Consider the following 23,738-nt stretch of genomic DNA (forward strand, 5'->3'; position numbering starts at 1 on the left):
ATCTAACTTCCGTGGGTTCCAATTTAATTTCTTACAACGTTAAAAAACATGGGTCCCATAACTTATATGTTGAGTTTTTCCAGTCTTTGAAATGTACCTGCATGTACACTACTACGAGAACCAGTTTAAAAGGACAGCTTCCATATAACTCATCAAAATGACTGATATACTGTCAATGTGTATATGTGTCTATGCTTAAATGACTTGTGCGTTGTTGAAGAAAGATGAGTGGGCGAATAGGGGGGAACTTTTCTTCCTTTTCCCATCCCTGTTCTCCTTTCTTCCGACCATTATCTCCCTGTCTTCCTTTAGCTGTCCGCTGTACCAAATACAGCTTGCTTTGACACACCAGTAACGTCAAATAATTCAATGATATTTACGGTTTAACAAGGGGAAATGTATACAGAGAACATCAATTTTATTTAATATACTATTCTCAGCATGTAAGCATCAAAGTAAACAATATTGATTTCATCCGCTTTCAAATGAATTCTTGACAGGTTTTGATGAAAATGAAAATTTGATGTCACCGATTTCAAGAGTTGTGCCCGTGTCCTATAGCTTAGGTGTACCTTCAAAAGTGACTAACACGTTTTGTGTAGTTATATATTTATTTCTCAATAGTGTGTTTCTTAATTCTGAAGTGACGGATCGATGCATCCAATAGTGTTACCCATGTTTGCAACTCTGAAATAATAATGACAATATTGCATTATACGTGTGCATGTACAGAACATGTAGCTAAATGGGGTCTACTTACCATTTAATGGGGTGTGTGACAATGGAGAATGGGTCAACGGGCAATGAGACACAGATTATCGTTGAAATGGATTCTGTGTAATGGGGTATGGGACAATGGAACACGGCGTAATAAGACAGTGGCATAACGAGTTAATGGGGAATGAGGCAGTGGGGCACGGAGTAATGAGAAATAAAAAATGAGCCAATTTGAAAAAAAAATGTTATGGGGTGTGCAACAATGGGCAATGCGACACAGATAATGTGGAATAAGGCATGAGGCACGAAAGATGGAAAAGAAACTATTGATTATGCATTGATTTCTACTTCATTAGTTTAAGATATATATATATAAAACTGCAATCAATTAATTTTGTGACATACATGGTCCGTATTTATTAATTATTTGGTGATGTTGTTTTTGTATGCAGAACTGGACATTGGGATTGGCGAACGAGGTAATGGTGTTTTGTAAGAGTAATCAAGAGAACCAAGGTTCTAGCGGAAATCAAAAGAACATAAAGTAATTAAAATAGTACATACAAAGTAACAAAAGCAAATGAACAAGTCGAATTCCACTAAAACTTTGAGCAAGGACTAGGTGCACCGGAAGGTTAAACGTCCTCTGTTTTTCAAGCAACACCCGCAACAAGTTGCTCATAAAAAAGTCATATCCGTGGTAGACGAAAAATGAAAGGAAACTATGGCAAGTTGAACAATCAGTTTTCAAGGCGCAGATGGATATGCCGTAACGATCCACGAGTTCATGATGACGACTTTAAAACTTTTGTAGTGATGACTTCAATCGTGTAGCAACATAACCCTGTTCGTTCCAGAAGCCTACTTGTAAGAAATCTAGCGCGATACAAAAAGTCTGCGTAGTTTCAGCAAGCTCTGGCATAACGTATGAGTTGTGATATGAACACTCCATGCGCATGTGTGGAAGGGATATTGTCACAGATGAATGGAAAGCTTACAATTTTGAATGAAAAGTCATCACGTTTGTCGTAAATTTGGTCAATAGCTGTCCCTTACCATCGATTTCTAAGTATAGGTCATGATATGAGGCTGACTTCACAGTGTCTGTAAGTCTCGTCATGTGACTTCGGGGTTTCAAGAGAATGGGTCCTTGTTTACCATTATCTTGCATAGAAATTGTCATTAACGTTTTCATTTTTGATAGTAAACATATTTTCGTGTAGAATACCGATAAAATATCTATTTCTATATATAAAAGTGTGACAAAAAAGCACAGAATAGAAAATATGGCATTGTAATAAAGCGTTTCGAGTTTCCGGAAATTAACAATAAAATGCAGACCAGTATTGGATATCAATACGTTCTACATCAGATATTCCGGCCATGAAAATTAGACTAGAATAAGACTTACATACCCTATTCAGTACTTTACTTACAGTTCCTTCTCATGTTGTTCAATTCTCTCGCATCGTGGACATGGTTTATTTGGATGTTGCTTTCGATAGCAAAAGTAACAACAAAATCTCCTGAGCTGATGGAAACTGTTACTTTCGTGACATATGTCAGCTTCTCTGTCCAAATAACGACACTGGCACTCAGGGATAGCATCTTCTGTTGTGCAAACTATAAAAGACACTGACCTACTTGAATTGTATGCTTGACTTAAATAATACCAGCTAACTAGACATTGAATAATACACCGAAAACCAACTTTTTCATTACTTTGTGTTGTCTTTTTTTCTATGTAAATCTAATATTATAGAACTAAATAAGAAAAACATATTAAATGTCACTTTTTATGTTTGCGGCGTGTAAAAGCGTTGATCGCAGCACATTATGGACATGAAAGGCTTTTCAATTCTTAAATGAAAAAGAAAATGTCACAGGGACTATTTTTTTCCTATTTAGGTTATCCGTCAATAGCGCACGGGTCATGCTCGGACTCTTTGCGCAAAAAAGGAGACAGAAAATGAAAACATACCAGCAACAGATGTTGTCGATGCTAAAATGAAAAAGAAAACTGTCTGTGAGCTTTACCCTACCGGCTCACCTGGTCCAAGAAAGAGAAAGACACCTGACTAAACCGAACAATTTTAGACTTTGGAATTGGTAAGCGCTAACAGGTGCTCTCGATTTACTACTATTGAGACTAGTTAAGACAGAGTTCCATTTGGACAAATGTTACTGCATGTATCTTTATAAATACACTGCATTCAACGTTAAGATTACAAATGAAATGATTATTTCTGAAATTTTGAGTCATTCCTTTGCAAAATATTTTTTAGAAGTTAATTGTTGATAACCACTCTCTGTGATCAATAGTTGGTCTTTGTTCGTTAGAAATGTTATTTACGGTGTTGGATTGTCCCTGCTTTTTGCTGACTTTCATGATCATGTGAATGCGTTAGTAAAAAAATTACATTTTTTTAATTTACTTACCCGTCTTTCGTGTTGTCTGGACTATAAAATTAAATCATTATCAATTTTACTTAATTACACCATGTCATTCGCTATATTGGATTCTTAAACGAAATCCCACGTTTTAAATGAAATATATGATCTGCCTATACCATTTATAATACTAGGTGGTGTTACATATGGGTTGTAATTTCTTGTTTTCGAATACAACAAATACCATTCATTATATATTGCATGTTTTTGTTGTCTGTACACCTGTTTCAAGGAGTAACCTATCATCAGCAGCATTAGAAGCATATATATGGGGAGATCTAAAATGAATTTCACGTGTAGGCTCGATTCACCCGAATTTCACACGGATCTTTTTCACAAAGTTTATTTCTCAATACGGGTGAAAATCAACGTTGGCGTAACAAACGTAGGTCTAACGGTCAAAAGTTATGTCATAACACCCAACGATAATTTAAAAAAATTAGGAACTAAAATTCGTGTACGAATGACACAAGATTTGTCTCCAAATGACCTTTTGACGTTAGATAACTATTATAATTTTGTGGCATCATTAGTCATTCAGTTGAAGTTAAGTTCAGTACTAGTGAGACCAATTGTTATTTTCCACAAAGGCGTCCACCCCGCAACTATACTAAAATCATTAAGTTCTATACAGCAGCGTACGTTTGTTTCCTCTTTTACTACCTGCTGAAGACAGGCGTTTAGAAATTGAGGACAACATTTTAATCAAATCATATAACATCGCTAAAAATCATTGACTATTCCTCCGACTGCAAGACTTTTGCATTTTCTGAGAGGGATGTCGGCAGTGTATAGAGTACGTTACACGTGTCGGCCAGTGGTTGGATCCTGTTGAATAATACCTTGACACGAGAAACGAAATAGATGGAAAATGTGACAATAAAAATGAAATTCATTTATTTTATTTGATAACAAATATTTCTATGATTTCAATCCAGTGAATAATGTCTGCACTGAACCTCTTTTGACTTCAAGATTGGTTCAATTTAGACAGGTAATATATGTACTAAGGCTCAAAACATATTTATATAAGTATAATGGGACTAAAGAGTTATTCAGATTATTAAGAGGTCGGTTGAGACAGATTTCATCATAATTTAAATCATCTCCATATTGTACATTTATGTTATACTAAGATTGACTTACCAGGCTTTGTAGTGGTAACTAAAGTGTAAAAGAAAAAGGCCATATTATCTTAATATCAGATAAAAGTTGCAACAGATCCGTCATGTAATACTTCGCATGTAGCAATACATGAACCACCCCCCCCCAAAAAAAAAAACAAAAAAAACAACAAAAAACCAAAAACCAAAAACCAAAACAAAACAAAACAAAACAAAAACAAGAAACAAACAAACGAACAAACAAACAAACAAACAAACAAAACAAAAAAAACCACTTGTTTACTATTACCAATGTAAGGATCTGCAGGTCGGTATATAGAAGATATAGTTTGCTTTTATTTTGAAAGAGTAATCAAGAGAACCAAGATATTAGAAATCAAAAGAATGTAATCCAGTGACAAAGACCAGACATGGAAAAAAGACAAAGAACGTGAAGTAACTAAAATAATGCATACAAAGTAATAAAAGTAAATGAGCAACACGGACTCCACTAAAAACTTGAAGCATAAGCGTCATCTGCTTTTCTAGAAATACTCGTCGATTTGCTCATAAAACGTCAAATCTGTGGTAGAGGAAAGAGGAAGGGAAAACTATGACACGTTGAATAAATCAGTTTTCATAGAGCAGATGGATACACCGTCGCGTTCCACGAAGTCATGATGACATATTGAGCTAGTTGGGGCAAATGTGCTCGGAATAGCTCCCGTTGATGGATATGTTCTTTAAAATATAATAGGTTAGTTTCCGTATTCGTGCTACCGCTACTGAGAGGCGAGATAGAAACTCGATACCGGAATTTCGATTATTGTATCATGAATGTCTATGTATGCGGCTTTGAACCCAGGTTGGTCGGGTAACAGGAAACATGTTCGTGTCTTAATAGAATAGTTGTCAGATGCATCTTGTAAATTATATTAACCATGATAATGTTACGATCTAAGGATTGCGATTGCTTTTCAAGAATGAAGCAAAAAGTACAAAAAATGTCTATCAGTTTGATAATTTTGTCATTACCCTTTATTTGCGTCAGTATTAAAACACCCTCGTTCATAGACTTGAAATAAAAAAACGTTTTCAAAGATCACTTAATACTACTCCCCACCCCTCCCCAACCAAGTCAAAATATAGGAAATTCAAAGGTCATACCAGTCAGCTTCGTTGGCAAAGACAAACGAAATTTTTCTAAAGCTGCTGCATTCTTCCAAGTTTTATATACAATACTTAAACTATTTCAATGTTTAGAATTAAGTTTCGTGAAACCCTTACCTTGACTTGATGCAACTCTAACAAATCATTGGAACGTTTGAATAAAGCATTTTTCATCAAGCTCATCTAGGCATTAAAGTAACTTGGAATGATATCATTCTATTTTAAGTGAAAGCTTGATTTTTTTCTTCTGAAATTTGGCCGACTTTTATAAAAAAAAAATACTTACACGATTTTAAAGTTCAGAATTTTGTTTTGTGAAAAACCTACCTTGACTTGAGGTAACTGGGCCTCCTATTAAACAAAAGAAATGCATCAAAAATATGTCCCATTTTAGATGAAGTACAAATAATTATAGAATAATGACTAACAATGGGATAACAGCTGCTTCAATTTTTCCTCCAAAAAATCGATTTAAAATTAAATCGGTACACACAAAATGGATTGGAAATGACAACATGGTTTTGGTGGAGAGATAAATTAATATTTTTGAACTGGAACCTAAATTTATTTTTTTTTTTCGATACACGGAATTATTAGCACATATAATCAGAAAGCTTAAGGAGGTAGACCTAGGGTAAGGGACATAACTTGCAAATCATTTTAACGTTTGCGATAAATGATTTACATCAATCTTATCTATGCATCAAAGTAACCTGGGTTGATGTCATTCTATTTCAAATGAAAGCGTGATAGGCTTTGGTGAAATTGAATATGATGCAAACATATCACTGATTTCAAGAGTAACGTCCCTTATTTGCGAAGCTATAAAACATTTATGGAAATTTCAAATAATATGTTATGTATATATATTAAAAATGGAAGAGAAGTACAACATTTGTAAATTGAATATTCAGAATCGAAATCAGCAAGATGGTGGAAAAGATGTTTCTGGCAATATGCCACGATATCCTGCTGTTTTCAGAAGCAATCCAGGTGTAGTGACTGTCTCACATAAAAATTTATTTACAATTGGTAGTTATTTTGTAAATATGCCGACATATACATACCGTTGCACGTATTGCAGGTGACTCTGCATTCACTGGCAATTGTAGGGACGATACATACTAATGCATTGGAACAAGTGTAAGCAGGATTGTCTCGACATTCATCTACAAATGAGAATCAAATATCTGATAACCGATCAAAATTTCTTTATCGTTTTGACAAAGTAATTGAACAAAAAGCGCATTTCATAAATAATATAAAATTGGGCACAAATCTCCAGCGCTGATAGTACATTGGTAATTTCAAAGCTTAATATATATGCCACACTCAGTACTAAACCCCTTCTCTTTATCCAAATAAGAATCAGGCAAAATGTGATTTATGGTTGGAAAGCCTACATATTTTTATTTTTAATATTTTGTTTAGGATGTTAGAGTTAACAGAAATTAACATGTGGCTTTTCATACAATATTTGCTCTTAGGAGATACAAATTATAAAGAATGTACTGTAGAATTCAAAATTAAGGGAGATAACTCCGTAATTGACACTAAAATACAGTAGAAACTGTTCGATATCTTGTATGAGCAGATAGAATGGAATGAATAATTTTACATTTTATCATATAGACCTATAAAGCAACTTAATAACAAAAATAAAAATATGTAGCTTATTTTGGGGTGTATCACATATTACAGAATTTGAATGATCCTTAGCTGGAGTGCTACCTAAAAAGTCAAAACGGGGTTCGCTATAGGCGGGTTTCAAAGTACATAGGAAACTGTTTCCCTTATTTGAATTTATATGTAGTCATACTTTGTGAATATTGTTATATATTTAAAAGAACTAATACGCTTGCGGAATGATACATATACATAGTAAGTAAGTAAACAGTTACAAGGTTTGAAAGATTAGCGAAAGAATTAAGTCGACAAGATAATCTAAAACGATACTTACTAGGTGCTAAAGTTTGGATTGTCGTCTTCGCTAGAAAATAAATTACATCAAATTTCTATCAAGCCCTTCACGTAAGCAGCTCAGAGTACATGAAACTACAAAAGCTTTACGTGAGTTGATAATACACATACATCATAAGGACATTCATTAAAATACATCATGAGGGCAGAATACTCGTACATCATGAGGGCAGCATACTGACACATCACGATGGCAGCATACTGATACATCATGATGGCAGTATACTCATATCATAACGAGGGCAGCATACTGATACATCACGATGGCAGCATACTCACAAATCATGATGGCAGCATATTCATACATCATGAGGGCAGTATACTCATACATCACGAGGGCAGTATACACATACATCATGATGGCAGCATACTGATACATCATGATGGCAGTATACTCATACATCATGAGGGCAGCATACTGATACATCATGAAGGGAGCTGTGCATCATGCATATATACTTATATATCACAATAAAAAGCGACAAAGTAAAGAAAAAACTAATCTTACATATAAAGTTGATGACGGTTAGTAATGCGAATTTTGGCCTCCCCCGTACGACAAACCATGCGTTGATGAAATAAAAGGTGCAGTTTTCTAATGATAATGCAATTAATTAGCCAAACTTCAAATCCTGGAACATTTTCAAGTCATTTTTTTGTGAAATAGCATATTTAGCACATAATTCAGTTATAGTGAAATTCCTAGATACTACTTGCTTACAAATCTCCATTAACATTAAAAGAACTAAATGAAAGAAACATGAAGGTAAATATGCCTGTTTTAGCATCATGTTAAAAGGGCCAAATTAACCATTGTCTGTTATGAATAGTTAGTGATGATATTGTGATATTGCAATGTAAAATAGTCATGTGACTTTTCCCATGATGTTGATCTATTACTAACAACGTATCTCATTCTATGCATGTGTTGAGAGTAAAATGGTTACCGGGAGTGCTAAGTGATCATTAATTAACCTATTTTCCTTGTCAATAAAAAAAATGATTCAACTGATGCCATATGCCATGTGTACCGTGTAGACCAGCTATGCAGGTTAACAATGTACTTTAAAATATGACGTCAGATGTGGTAGGGATGTTAGATTTTGTAAACAAGTATCTGTGGCCGATTTCACAAAACTTTGCAACTGTAAAATTAGTCGTCGTTATGACGTCACAACTTTCGACTAACTTTACACTGATCTTGTTAAATAAATAATGTTTCTTACGTCGATCAATGTTAAAAAATCTCGTCGACATGGTGACTTAAAGAAGACAACTCGATATACGCGTCTCTGTTAATTATGAAATGGGTCCTAATTTCCCATTCAACGAAATGGATGCATATAATGTAAGGACTAAAATCTTATCAGGAAAAGCCTTTAATGCGTAAATATGATGATGATGATGATGATAAAAACTTGACGCTTAATTATCTCTACGTTATAAGTTCGGTAAAAAATAACATAGAAAATGATATTGTTGCATCCAGAAATCAAATCTGTCTCCGGTTTTAAATGATTTCAACAGTGGAAATTCCGGAAAAATCCAGGATTATACATACAAACCCTATTTTGATCTTGAAAAAACTACATGACTGACTTCAGGGAAACTTATTAAAATATGTTGCGCTGCCGTTTAAGGATAGTGCCTTTGTCAAATAATACAAACGTTTTTCTAGGGTACCAGAATATGTTACTAATATGTTAAAATCTCATTTTGACAAATAACTCGAGGTTCAATCTAACAGGTTATGTCAATAAATGGTTTCTTTATATCATAATTAAGCCTTATATCTTGTACATGTATCTACGCAGTGCTGTCAAAATAATTTCCATTGTACAATACCATTTGTTAAATTAAGCAGTACATACAGTACAAAGACAACAATATTATCTTGTTTGTATTCATCATAAAACTGGAAAAAAACTGGAGTAAACTTAAGCTTTCTTAATAGAAAATCCCCGTTCCTATCCTAGAAATGGTAAAATCAAAAACAAGTCGATAAACCGGAAATGTATATCACTTCAGTCCTAAATCAAATCAAACGACATGGCATTCATATATATCATATATTTAGATTAAAATAGAACCTTTTTTGTATGTGCATTATAAGTGATTGTTTAAATCCCATATCGTCTACTCTTTATCGCATACCCTATATCACACCTGTAGACCTATATCACATACCCTATATCACACCCCTAGACCTATATCGCATACCCTATATCACACCTCTAGACCTATATCGCATACATTATATCACACCCTTTCACACACCATACTTGAAATCTTGTTAAGATGTATGATATAATGAACATGGCATGTTAAAATCTGTATCACATGCTGTATCAACCCTCGACCTATATCGCCCGCGGGCCGGTGGCCTTGGGGTGATATAGGAGCCTTTGGTACATCATGTGATACAGATTTTGACATGTAATGTTCATTGTTAACCAACTACCCAAAATACGTTAAAATATGACAAAAACTGACCAACTGATATGAATTCAAACCGGGCATCTGTATAGGGACAATATGGATCAAACCTGGGCCAATACGGCATCATAACTTCCGGTCGTTTGGCACCGCCATTTTGAGTTTTGAGAATTGGATTTCATGAACTTTGATCATCAGGAATAAAAGCTGCAGAAACTCAAAAAATCTTCCGTTTTATACAAAAAGGATATTTATAAGACTGATTAATGCAAAATAAACCTACATGTTTAAAACACGAAAACAACTGTTCTACAAATCATCTAGTTGAGTTGCTTAATAAAATTGTCAATAATATGTAATTTCATATTGGCCCTGTTATAGGTTTCGGTCAATTATATTGGCCTCGACAGTCGTATTGGCCTTCGGCGATTCCTCGGGACCAATACAACCGCCTCGACCAATATGACAGACCTCAAACCTATAACAGGGTCAATATGTAATTACATATTTATTTACATATAGTATAAAACCTAGCTATATCAAATTTCATTTATAATTTTATCAAGTTGCTGTGCGATAAAACTCATATTTCATGAAAAAAGGACTAAGTATAAAATACTTTCAGCAAAGTGGTACAAAAACGTCTATTTCAATTTTCGAAGTCAACAGATTGTTTATCATTACATACTAATTCATGCAACCATAAATGAACGAGTCGTTTATGAAGCCTGTGAAGCCATGTGATGAATTTCTCTAACGCTATCGATAAAATTATGTTAATGGTTTTTACTAAAATGGAAGAAACAAGGTCACTACACGTCGCCATATGTACCCCGCCGCCGCATCAAAAAAAATTGCAAAATTCCCATAACTCCTGCAAAATGCAAAATTTGTCGAGTTAAATGCAAATGGTCAACAATATATGGTGACTACCTATCCTACAGAATCCGTTGAGTGGTTCTGAAAAGTTGTGTGAAAAAATCAAGTTTGATGGACGGACGCACGGACATCGGTATTTTTATGCCCATTCCGTATTAACATACCTATATCTGTGGCTGGGGGTACTGTATTCTGTGTTACTGGTGCAACGGTAACTGTAAGATTAAATGAATACTTCTGACTATACTAATGCTTTGTTCTCAATGAGCAAGCCCGTTCATTTAAGAAATATGTTTTGGTCTGTGAAATAATTAACGTAGCTTAGTCTGCATCTGATGATTTAAGGAGGTAGAGCTAGGGTAAGGGACACAACTTAGAAATCATTCAAACGTTTGTATTCAGCATTTTACATCAATCCTATGTAAGCATCTAATTAACTTGGATTCATTTTATTCTGCATCAAACAAAAGCTTGAGAGGCTTTGGTGAAATTGAATACAATACAAACATCTCACTGATTTCAAATACATGTAGTTAGCGATTGTCTATGGGTCGTAAGATTGTTATATCATTTAGAAAAAAAACTATTCTTTTTATTTTGATCTATAAAAATGAAATTACTTTCTGTCTAAGTCTATTGACTGATGTACTGTAAACAAACAATTTTCGCGTTAACGTTATTTTCACGGTAAGACCCGTAACGCAAAGAAAAAAATCAACTCTAGTGAAATTTCTTTCATAACATAATGATATAAGTTTGGAAAAAATCCAAAAAAAAGTTTTAAACTGCAAAATTATATTAATCTCAGATCCAGTAACCACAAAAAAAAGACAGCGCGAAAATTGCGTGGTATATTGTTTTGTTTATTTTTCTTTGGTTTCCGTTCTATTGCAAGAAAATTTACGCGCTGAACTATGGCTTTATATTTCATTTCCGTCATAGCAACAATGTTACATGGAATGTATCATAGTAAACACTTCAATATAGCATATACTTGTTATGTATATACTGATAAATATATTGCTGAAATTTACCTGAAGAAATTCATAATAGCAGATAGAATACTAAACTTACCAACAGGTCCAGTTCCACCTACAATTACAATGTTTCTTTCATTAACGCTAAGCATTTAAGTATCAGTCTTTGTCAGAATAATACAGACCAAGGAAAAGCTACACATTTCTATTTTTGTTATTAGGTTGCTTTACAGGTCTACGTGGCGAAATTTATAATCATTCATTCCAATATGTCTGCTATTAGGAGATAATTCACATTGAAAATCCAATAGTTTCTATTATATTTAAGTGTCATTAACAGAGTTGTCTCCCTTATTTTTTTAATATTCTATATAATTTTCATCATCAAAAGACAAGGGTTATATGACAAGCCACAGGTAACTTTCTGTTAACTATGGCATTTTAAACAAAATGTCAAAAATAAAAATATGTAGGCTTTCCAACCATGCACATGTATACCATTTTGCATGTTTCTTATCTGGAGTAATACTAAGAAACAAACACTTAACATTGAAAAATGAAGGTTAAACGCACACACAAAACAGCAAATACTAAACATTGAAAACTAACAGTAAAACAAACACAATACACTTAAAAAACAAACTAAATATATGAAAATAAACACACAAAAAAAACTATAAAAATATCATTATCAATTAACATTTTCAAACAAAGATTCTAAATGAAATAATGATAATGGAGACAAATGGGAAAATAAATCAGACTTAACTTTACAAATTCAAATTGCTGAAATCGGAAGTAAACAAATAGTAGAAAAGAAAGGGGTCGGAGTAATCCGGATTTGAAATATTGGAATTCAACAATAAGCCAATTACAAATCAGGCCTGATAAATGCTTCTGAGTGCAAAACAGAAAATAACAAATAGATGTACAATATAACCGAGTACAATTTGTTCTTCTAATAGTTTCACTGCAGTGGCGGATCCAGAAAATTTGAAAAAAAGGGGGGATCAATTACTACTTACACTGTCGACATGTGGCTGGACACTGATAATATTTGTAATAATCATCTGAACACTGGTTTATTTTTGTGGAACATGCTGATGTTGAGTTGTCCCTACAGAATCGAAGCGGTGGAGGGGTCATCAAAGGAGATTTGGCTATATCTGAAAATGCAATTGACATATGCTTGATGATAAAGATGCTGGGATCGGCAAAGAGAATCAGCACATGTTACAATAACTACTCAATTACAGAGAGTTTGCAGTTACAAAGATATCAAGCGACATGTATAAAAAACGCATAGAATAATGTGGATACTTTCCTTCCCACTTTCGTCTACCCAGGACTTGACTTTTTCATGTTTTTATGAGCAAGTCGACGGGTGTTTCTAGAAAAACCTTACCAGTGCGCCTGGTCCATGCTCTCAGTTTATAGCGGTGTCCCAGCTACTCATTTGCTTTTGTTACTTGTATGTATTATTTCAGTTACTTTATGTTCTTTTTTGTGTATGTCTGTTTTCCATGTCTGGTCTTTGTCCCTGGATTACATTCTTTTGATTACCACTAGACCCTTGGTTCCCTTGATTACTCTTTGACTAAGTATAATTTATATTAACATGCAGAAAATCTGTTTAAAGGAATCGTATGATTTGGTCATAATAGTTCCTGACTATTACATCGATAAATAAAAAAATTGATGGTAATGGGGGGGGGGGTGCTTTGCGTTCAAAACTTGCATACCAAACTAAATGAATCGTGCACTGTATGGATTTTTTTTCGAGGTTTTATCGTGAAAAGACCGACATGTTAACGTACAACAGTAAAGCTGCTTAACTCGACGATATTGTCATAACGAATAGCACAACATGTAAAACCTATATCCACGAAACCCCAGTCAAAGAATCTGTCCGTCTTGTTTCTACAACGTCGATCCATAACCGGAACCATCTTTACCTTCTATGAACAACACCACACTCCTGCATATACTGTGAAAAGAATTTTGATTCGTGGATACTAATTTTCGTAGATTAGGGAAGAAACACAAGTTCGTGGATTCTTGAATTGGTGGTTTTGAGATTTCAGTTAACACCTCTATGGAAATCTCCTTTTCGTTGGGAGCCAAATTTCGTGGTTTGGCCTTCCCACGAAAACCGCTAAAATTGGTACCCCACGAACAATAGTACTTTCACAGTACGCACAACATTGAAGCACATGCCTCGTGAACAAATAGAGTGCGCTCTAGATTCTTAGAAACACAGTACGGAATCTTTTGTATATAATTGTAAAACTTACTTACTGTTTCCGGGACAGAGCTCTCTGTTACAGTTACTTCCGGCACAGCATTGTCCACAATAATCACCAGAGGCCCTTCGGCCTAAACCAACATTTGTAATCCCTGGTTGCGAAGTTGCTCCACAGTTCTACAATGAACCAGATTTGAGCAGGTAAGAATTCTTTTCATTAATGACTAGTTCCCTTTTCATAGCAACCTCAGGATAAAGTATTAATTTATTTAAGTCAGCCAATGATGGATTGAGGGGTGCAAGACCTACATCCCAAAATCTTAAGTGTAATTGTTTGTAAGAATCAGACAAAATGGGAAAAATCAAATCATGCATGTCAAAACCCCACCGACATGACAATGTAATATCACTCAAGGATGCTTTCTCTATTTGAAAAGACTATTACTTGATCTCCGCATCACTGGCTTTGCACAGAATTTTTTCAATATAATATTAGAAAAATGAGGTTTTTGACAGAGTTATCTACCCTTGAAATGTTCATTGAATTACCAATGAAATTGTAACTCAATGGTCCAGTAAGATATGGCAAATCTTGTCTGTTTTCCTTGATTCTGATGATGCAAATAGTCAAATTACACTATCAAAATTGTGTGTTTTTTATACCATGTTTCACCTACTGCCTGATTCTTACCGGGACTGACACTTTATAATCAAGCAAAGACTGGACTAAAAACTGATTGAATATTTTTACCATGCTGGAAAGATCTAGAAATTTATTAATTTAGTGGGTAACGATCAAACATTTTTACAGATGGTCAATGCAAATTATTTGTCTAAAACATTTTGCACAAAATGTACAAAAAGTCAAACAAAAGGGTTTCTACTCCGTGGACCTCTGTGTCCACCATTATTTAACTTACACTTTTGTGAACACATCCAAGACGGTATCTCCTTTCCTGATTATGTATAATACTTTGAGCATAGCAAACCTGCAAAACGGGATTTTAAAAATGTTAGTTAATTCTTTACACGAGGGATGCAAAAATTTGCATTGGGACAGGTTTTCCCTGTCTTTAGTCATGCGATTAAGCCAGAAGTCTAAATTACATGTACCAACAAAATACAGAACTGCATGGCAAAAGTTCAAATATTAATCTTCCAAGTAAACAAATTTTAAAAGATACTATTCTTTTTTTGTGTGTAAACTTGGGCAGGTAAAAAGTAAATACCAACCTTCTACACGAAACAGATAATGCACAGAGGAGGCACTGAACATTGATGTTGTAAAATCATCAAAATGGAGCAAACACATACTTTTTAGGGTGGCTAGGCTCAAGTTTTAACTATAGGTAAATAAAACTCCGAAATAAAAATCCAGGCCTGAGCGTCAAAACAAAACATTTGTATAATTTCCATGGTTACTCCAATCAAGGTATTTGAAATCGGCGACGTAACAAATAACTAAACATTATTTTTTCAGATTAAGCATTATTTGACTTTTTACATTCGACTTCAAAATTTGAAGAATTTTGTTTCTTTTGAAGGGAATCATGAGACACACGAATTCAAGATAAAAATACCCCAGCCCGGTCCCTCCTTGCAGATATGAAATTGATGTTCCGCCAGTGCCCCTGCGGGCACCAAATGGTAGCCAGGCCCCGTATGTGCTGACTTAAAATGGTTGCTTAGTCCCTGTTCCTTATTGTGGACATTAATGGTTACTCTTTTGTCTTGTTTCATTGAATGAAGAGATTAGAGTCAGTCGGAACCACAAAGAAATAAAAGTTCAAGTCAAAATAAAAATCCAAGCCCGCGCCCCTCCCTGTGAATATGAAATAGTTTTTCAGCCCCGGTCCCTTCCTTTGAACATTAAATGGTTTTTCCTTTATAACATTTACCTCATCTTCGTTACACTGTATGGAGAGATTACAGTCAGTCGGAGTTAGCGCATATTCACAAGACATACAACGCTTCCTATTGCCTAAAAAATAAGTAAAAAAAGTATGTATTTAAAATGCTTAAAATAAACATGACATTAAAACAATACTGGCGTGAATAAGTGATAAACTGAAGCCCTAAATACACAGTGAAATTTAAGTATCAGTGCGTGATGCAATTATCAAGCGTGAATTCTTGTCGCAAGTATAGAGATTGGGATCCATGATTTTGCAATTTCTATAAACACCTAAACTTGATTTAAATTAGTTTAATTTCGACAAGTTAACTATTAAATTTATGATAATTTAGTATGACAGGAAAATAATTCCTAAAGATCTTTCAGAGTAAGCAATCTCCTATCTATGAGGCGTAATATGTTCCCGAAACTATTGTGTTAATACATACTGGTAACCGGTATATCACATGTCTCTAGGTTGCAATAGGAAGTATTGCAACATTTTGTACATGGAATCACATCGTTACGTTTACCAACCATTGGAGCACCAGCATTAGCTGCACATGTCTAAAAAAAAAAATAATGCATGAACAAAAGTACACATAGATCAAAGAAATATATTAGTATCCGAGCTACTCAGTCCGATCGAATTATGGTTCGACTTTTACATGTGCTGTTACCATGAAATCGCGCCCTCAGATCCTTCATTTTCATATTGCCATTTATTTGACTTCACTACTATTTAGCAACTTTTAAAAGCATACAAATCGCATCTGATCTACTAAGGAGGCGAATTTCTGCTCGGGAAATTTTTAGATAAGATAAAAATGTTCTATTGTTTACAGCATAACCTGATATTAACACCCTTTGTTGTGAAGTTGAATACCCTTTGATGTGAATCTAATAATAGTATGCATGAAATTATCAAATGAATTCCGTTTCAGAAATGTATTTCAAAAACTTGAGGCTCCAGGAAATCCTTTGCTCACTTGCACGCAAAATCATCTACATTTTCCTAAAAAAAAATAGGGTGGGGTAGACATGTAACCACATTACCACCCCTTCTTTTTAGATCCGATGCTATTTACTAATAAAATATGTTCAAAAACATGGCATAAAAATAGGGATGATGTTTTTTGTTTGTTAACTTCTCTTTGTATGAGAGTGAAAGCTTAATAATTTAATCAGAAAAATCTGTTTAAGCTAGAAACTTCTTTCTATGTCCCTTTTAAGAAGGTAGACCTTGGGTAAGGGACACAACTCTTACAAATCATAAGAATGTTTGTATTTAGCATTTTACATCAATCTCATGTAAGCATCAAAGTAACTTGGACTGATTTAATTCTGTTTCAAATGAAAGCTTGATAGGCTTTGTTGAAATTGAATATGATACAAACATATCACTGATTTCAAGAGTCATGTGCCTTACCCTAGGTCTACCTACTTAGGTTTACATCAATTCAAATGTATTTTTTTAAATATTGGTAAACTGATCTCCTGAACCAATTCAAATTTAAAAGCGTTCGGTTTAGACAGGTGATAATGTACAGTAAAACCTGTCTAAATTGAACACCTTTTGAATTGGTTCCGTTTAGTCATATGGTCGGTTAAATCAGTTTCAATATAGTCTTAAATTCACATGAAGGGATTTATACAAAAGGTGTCTGGTTGACACAGGTGACCGGTTTTTCAGGTTTCGATTACAAGCTCCAGAACAACGTCTGACGTTCGAAATTCACTCTACACCCTGCATCCAGCGGTCTCAGAAAATGTAAGAATCTTGCAAAGTCGGGAAAAAGTGATTGATTTTACGCGACGTTATCGGATTGTCAAACGACGTATGATAAGAAATAACACCCGATAAGTTCGAAAGGCCTGTCTGCAGCGGTTAGTATGGAGCTTGTTCCAGTTAGAAAGGTATGACTGTATAACATACCGATCTTGACCTGCATCCTGACCTAAACTTTATCAAGGCGTCATCTGTCACAATCCTCTCTCCATAACATTCCTGTTGAAAAATAAATTACACTGTGTACATGTATTTAGTTGAAGGAACATACAGCATGCCAATAAATTTATCCACTGAAATCAAAAGACTTCCATGGACAAGATTAGTTCACTCTATAGATACAAACTAATCTTCGATAAAATTTCATGCAATTGAACCAAAGTAAACGAATTTTATTTTTTTCGGTAAATTAAAACAAATAAGATTTCAGGAGTGGGTTTTCATTTTATAATTTTTTTCTTTTTGGTCGACATCATGGCCACCTCCACCAAGGAAACACACTTGTACACACTATAGTCCCCCAAAGATCGCTTGTACCGGATTTTCCCTTCACATTCAATAACCTAAATTCATTTATAATTATGGTGTTGCGATCGCAACCACTAGTTTATAGAAGTCTCTACAAAGTCTCCGATCCTCTCTTTCGCTTTGACCCGGATTTGACGGGTGTTTCTGAAAGAGCAAATGACACTTACCTTACGGGTGCATGTGGTCCACACTCAATTTTAGTGTAGTCCGTTGTGCTTATGTATTCTTTAGTTTATATATGTATGCTCAGTTAAGCTGAGAATCATGCTGATTGTAATTTATGGTTGGAAAGCCTACATATTTTTAGTTTTGATATTTAGTTTAAAATGAAAACATGGGATTTTTCATAAAATTTAGGTCTAAGGGGATACAAATTATATATATAGAACCGTAGAATTTAAAAGTAAGAAAGATTACTCTATTTTCGAATTTTGATTTGAATTGTCTACTAAGACCAGACATATTTGAATGATTAGTTACATAGACACATAGAGCAACGGAATAACACAAATATATGAGTTGTCTTTTTAGGAGTGCATCTTATATCACAGAATTTGCACGAATCACAACAAGATGCTTACCTTTTCGGTTTTTTGTTTGTTCGTTGTTGTGTTTTGTGTTTTTTTGTTTTTTGGTTTGTTTTTGTTTTTGTATTTGTTTTATACATTATATATATTGTGGAGTTTTGTCTGTTTCCATTGTCTTATATTTGTCTTCGATAATGTTTATGCATATCTAGGTACCATGATTTTCTTTTTGACATTCTTATCACGAGCCCTTCCCTGCCTGTTACCTACAAACATTACCTTTCGGGAGTAGGACAACGAGACTTGGGGAATTCAAGGGTTTTTATCATATTAACTGACCAATTAAAAAGTCATGCATACTTTACTGAATGATGAACTTCAGAAATGATATGATAGTAAATAATGTCTGTCAATAAGTCTTTTGTTTTTTTTTAAGCCAAAACAACGAATTTGAAATAGTGTTGTTTTATTGTTAATCTATCATGTTTATGTATGAGATTTACTCAAATATATTATGTATTTTATTTTTAATGGTGGTGATATTGGTATTTATTTCTTTTATAGCTTTCATAAATTCTGCTAATTCCGAGAAAAATCCTTTCACTGTGTTCAGTAATGTACAAACAGGGAATAAGACCATGCTTGTTTTCCATGAAGGGATACGAACAACTTTCCCTCAGTCAACTTCCGGTTCGTCTGTTTCGTTGTCTGAGACGAACCATTTGTTATGAACCAACTATGGAACACGAATGTGTGATTTAAGAGGAACGAATTGTATGATGGAAAGCACCAGACTATGTGAAACGATCTTTCAGAAAAACATTGATTGACTGATTTTTTTTAATTTTTAACGCCAAAGCAACAATATTTCAGCTATATATATCCTGGCGATGAACATGAAATGGATGATAAAGTGAACAGGAAATGACGATGAAATAAGAAATGGGATGGGATACTAGGGTAATAGGGTCGACGAATTTTGATTGTCACTGGAAATTGGAAGTGGTGGGTAGGATCAGGCAATTTAGCCTGCTGCCTCGAAGTGCAAAAGTTCCTTCTCTTATCGGATTCCACAGCAGGGTTCTTTAACGTGCGAGGAACGTGACATCTTTCCCAACACGGTGTACCACTATGGTTTGCAGTCAGGTTTTCCGTATTATAGCCCGACAACCCCAGCATGTAACACGCCAGGACTACCCCATTCCACTACCTGAGGCACACAATCCAGTTTCTCTGTGGGCATAGTGCTTAGCCCCGGCCGGAGTTTTGTGCGCTATTTATTCACCTAAAATGTTGTATTCATGTAAGTTTTATGTAGCTCATTTTCTATTTTGTTTAGCTACAATTATCTCTAAGAGTAAAATCAGACACATGAACCCTACCGGTGCACCTGCTCTATGCTCCCAGGTTCAACCGTTGTGCATGTACCGCTTTGTTCGATACTTAACGAAAATACACACTGACCTCAAAACTTCCACATTCCACGACCCTATCGCAATCTCTTTGATGTGGCAATTGGTCACATTGGTAGCACATGACTCCTGCAAATAAAAGTAAAATAAACTGCAAATCAGAGTCTTAAATTCAAACAGGAAGAATGAATAATTAAGAATATTTGAAGCACACTGATAACGAAACTCGCTTTTCTTTGACTTCGATCAGAGGCATAGCCAGTGTGTAATGATGTATCACAAAAAGGACAGAGTTTGTCGTCAAGATGTTCAGGCTAACGTCATGGAAGTCTAGACCCTTGTAGACCAAAGCATATATGTAATAGCCTAGCTAGGTTCCTTTTGAGCAAAGCAGTGTTTTTCCAGTGCATTAGTTGAATAAGCAAATATGATTTACAGAGTTTGTTGTGGTAAGGGACGAAGTCAGTCCTGAATTCCTAGGTTCTTAGAGAGCAAACCCTTGATAGCCTAATTCATTGGCCAAGTGCATTAGTGGACAAAGCCATGAACACATAGTTACCCTGGGGAAGAATGCATCAAGCCATGGAATCATAGATTCCAAGAGGGCAAACCATTGATAGCCTAGGTTTTCAGTGGTAAAGCCATGTAACCTAGATTCTTTGGAAACGAAGCAATGACAGTCGAGGTTTCTTGGGAAGAAAGCTTTGATAGCCAAGGTTGGGTGCGGTCAAAGCTCTGACATCCTAGGTTTTTATGGGACAAACCCGTGGTAGCTTGTGTTCCTTACAGAGAAAGACGTGGCAGGCATGTTTGCTATTGGGCAACGACGTGATAGTGAGTGTTCTAATTTGAAATTCTAGGAACATCCGCGTAGCTGTTTTGTCCGTATTTCACATTTGCAAACTGTGATTAAAGGTAATTAAAACAGAATGTTAAAAAAGCAACTCATTGATTTGAGTAGTGTCTACATGCGTGTACAAGCTACTCAAATTCATCAAATTAAGATTTAAATAAAACTTATCATAGAAGCAAGATCTGCTTTTTACAAGGCGTTCACTAGATCACGTTACATAACACACCCTTGTAAATCTATGAGAAGTCAATCAAAATAGACGTTGCATCTTACCTGCATCGACATGGTCCACTAAATGAGAAACTACCAGCAGTGCCACAACTGGAAATAAAATTATATATTTTAATGATAGGTATTCGCTCAATTTTAGATGCCAATATATATATACTGACTGATTGTTGCAGTTTAACGTCTCCTGGCAAATATTTATTTTTTAACTGTTTTAGATATATTTTGAAGTTTTACTGCGACTATTGAAAATGAAATAATAAGGAAAATGACATTCTAAAATCTTTTACAAAACATAGTAACACATTGTCTTACTACAGTCACAGAAGGATCGTTTTTCGTTTGTCGCAAAAGGAAAGCACATGTATATACTCTTGTCTTTTAAAAAAAAATACACAGGGAAGGATCTTGAAACTTATTTAAAAAACAGATGCCTTCCCTTCCTGTGCACTTGCAATGAGAATGAGAAAGAATGCTATACAAAACCTTAGCTTATATCTAAATTTCATGTTACCGTTACATTGGGTTGGGTCGATCTAGTAGTGCAGAAAATGGATGGTATGGGCTACCCGGCTATTATTTGCTGATTTTACCCCTACATTTTGTACAAAAGTAACAAAGCTATCCTATAACAATAGGGTCCAACACCTGAAACCGTCTATCATAGAGCCTCCAATGGCGATTGTTTACGAAATGCGTCTCATTTTTAGTTTATCAGTTAATCCAGTACAAAAATGCACGTGGTCGCTCATATATTGCTGGTATCATTGTACTAAAATTGCACGTGATTTCGACCTTCTCACGTGTTATACAAATTGTTGTGAATTTCTATGGCATCAATAATATTAACTTCTTGTGTATGTACACATTGATGAAAACATTTCTGGTGTGGCAACTCCGATTGACAGGTCTTTATTTTGAAGTATTTCAGTTGACAAATTCAAATTCTGACTTGTACCAAACCTTTCAATATGATAAGAGTAACCTTTCATCATCTGATAAAAAATTGCTACCACCCCTTCCCCTCAAATGCACATATAAAAAAAAAATGTTCGGATGAAATGGAATAGATTACCAATTACAAGATAAAAGGGGCACTTTGCAAAACACAAAACTGCTAAAATGTATATAGGTAATACGAAATATCTCACACAATTGAATGAATACCGCCGGATTCACCGAAAACAAGATACTTTAAACCTGCTACTCAATAATTTGGAAAATATATAATAGTATGCCATATTTACCGAATGTATTGGATAAACAGAATGTGCTCGTCATGATTCCCTTTTAGATAAGAACAGTCCTACTTATCATCATACAAGTATTTCCATGTCATGATTTCGTCCCTATAATTATCAACGAATCCACATTTACATACACTGTATTGCCCTCACTGACCACTAGAGAGATATAAATAGCGTGCAAAGATCTCAGAAACATCTTATGAAACGGCGGATCGAAACTACCAGGACAGGAAATATGGATATAATCCCGACAAGGACTCAAATATAGACGTTTTAGAATATTTATTAAACATTACGATTCATGATTTTTTTTTAATTAAAGTTGCCATAAAAAGGGTGAAGCTGTTAACGGTCCATCCAGATTTTACACCGGCTTAGCTGAATTTGGTTTAACGATTTACCGATGGTACATATATAAAGGGGCAACGACCTCAATTAAATTAAAATGTAGTATCATATTTACACTCTGTCCAAGTTTGGCCTTGAGTAAGATTTTTATTTTCTGGTCTTGTCATATTTGATTGCGGGACGTATTTTGATCTTTCAATCCAGTGGCGGTCATTTATGTAGCAGTTCATCCCTATTATGGGAGCAGATTGACTGCAATTGTCATAAATTTCTATTTTTGGGCATGACATCGGTAAGTGCTTCTGTTAAAGTAGATGAATGTACCAAGTCCTCTTCCCGTAAGCAGTGTCCATCTTTACAATTGGACAGATTTTTTGCATTCGTCATAAATTTCTATTTCCATGTATAACATCTCTGGGTGTTTATTTTAATGTTTATAAATGTACCAAGTCCTCTTCTTGTAGGTAATGTCTACCTCTACAATGGGAACATATTTATTGCATTCATCGCAGATTTCTATTTCCGAGTATTAACATGGTGGATGTTTCTTTTAAGACTAGATGCCTAGCATTCCAGTGCACGTGGGATCGGGTATGAGCAACTCGGACTCAACTAAAAACGGAGCATGGACCAGGTGCACCGATAGGATAAGCGTCCTCTGCTTCTCTAGAAACACCCACCGAATTGTTCATAAAAAGTCAAGTCCGGGGTACACGAAAGAGGAAAGGAAACTTATGACACATTGAACAAATCAGTTTTCATAGTGTAGATGGATACACCGTAACGATCAACGAATTCGTGATGCTGACCATAAAATTTATGGATTGATGGTTTAAATCTTGTAGCAACATAACCCTGTTCCTCTTTATAAAAAGTCTATTGCGAAACAAAAAGTCTGCAAATTTACGGCAAGCTCTGGCATAACGTATGACTTGTTATATGAAAACTCTCTAC

The 23,738-nt window shown here is 34.8% G+C and overlaps 1 protein-coding gene across 2 annotated transcripts; it reads right to left on the bottom strand.

The window, feature by feature from the left end:
* Positions 1–592: 592 nt before the first annotated feature.
* On the bottom strand, positions 593–22,547 carry LOC148596786 (uncharacterized). 2 transcript variants are annotated; one of them, XM_088563880.1, is made up of 19 exons: positions 22,437–22,547; positions 21,235–21,282; positions 20,161–20,237; positions 17,789–17,860; positions 16,302–16,419; positions 15,857–15,939; positions 14,879–14,947; positions 14,012–14,135; positions 12,739–12,879; positions 11,811–11,828; positions 10,901–10,951; positions 7,402–7,431; positions 6,509–6,610; positions 5,769–5,792; positions 4,315–4,332; positions 3,157–3,177; positions 2,699–2,719; positions 2,154–2,340; positions 593–687 (listed from the first exon to the last, which is right to left on the bottom strand). In XM_088563880.1, exons 1-19 carry the CDS (start codon positions 22,468–22,470, stop codon positions 633–635), a joined length of 1,293 nt encoding a protein of 430 aa, XP_088420006.1. In that variant the 5' UTR covers positions 22,471–22,547; the 3' UTR covers positions 593–632. The 2 variants fall into 2 exon arrangements, with proteins under 2 accessions (XP_088420006.1, XP_088420007.1); XM_088563881.1 differs by lacking the exon at positions 2,699–2,719.
* Between the last annotated feature and the right edge of the window lie 1,191 nt (positions 22,548–23,738).

The sequence above is a fragment of the Perna viridis genome, chromosome 15, assembly GCF_037379345.1.
Source record: "Perna viridis isolate PV_CMFRI_1.1 ecotype Kerala chromosome 15, ASM3737934v1, whole genome shotgun sequence".
NCBI classification, from domain to species: domain Eukaryota; kingdom Metazoa; phylum Mollusca; class Bivalvia; order Mytilida; family Mytilidae; genus Perna; species Perna viridis.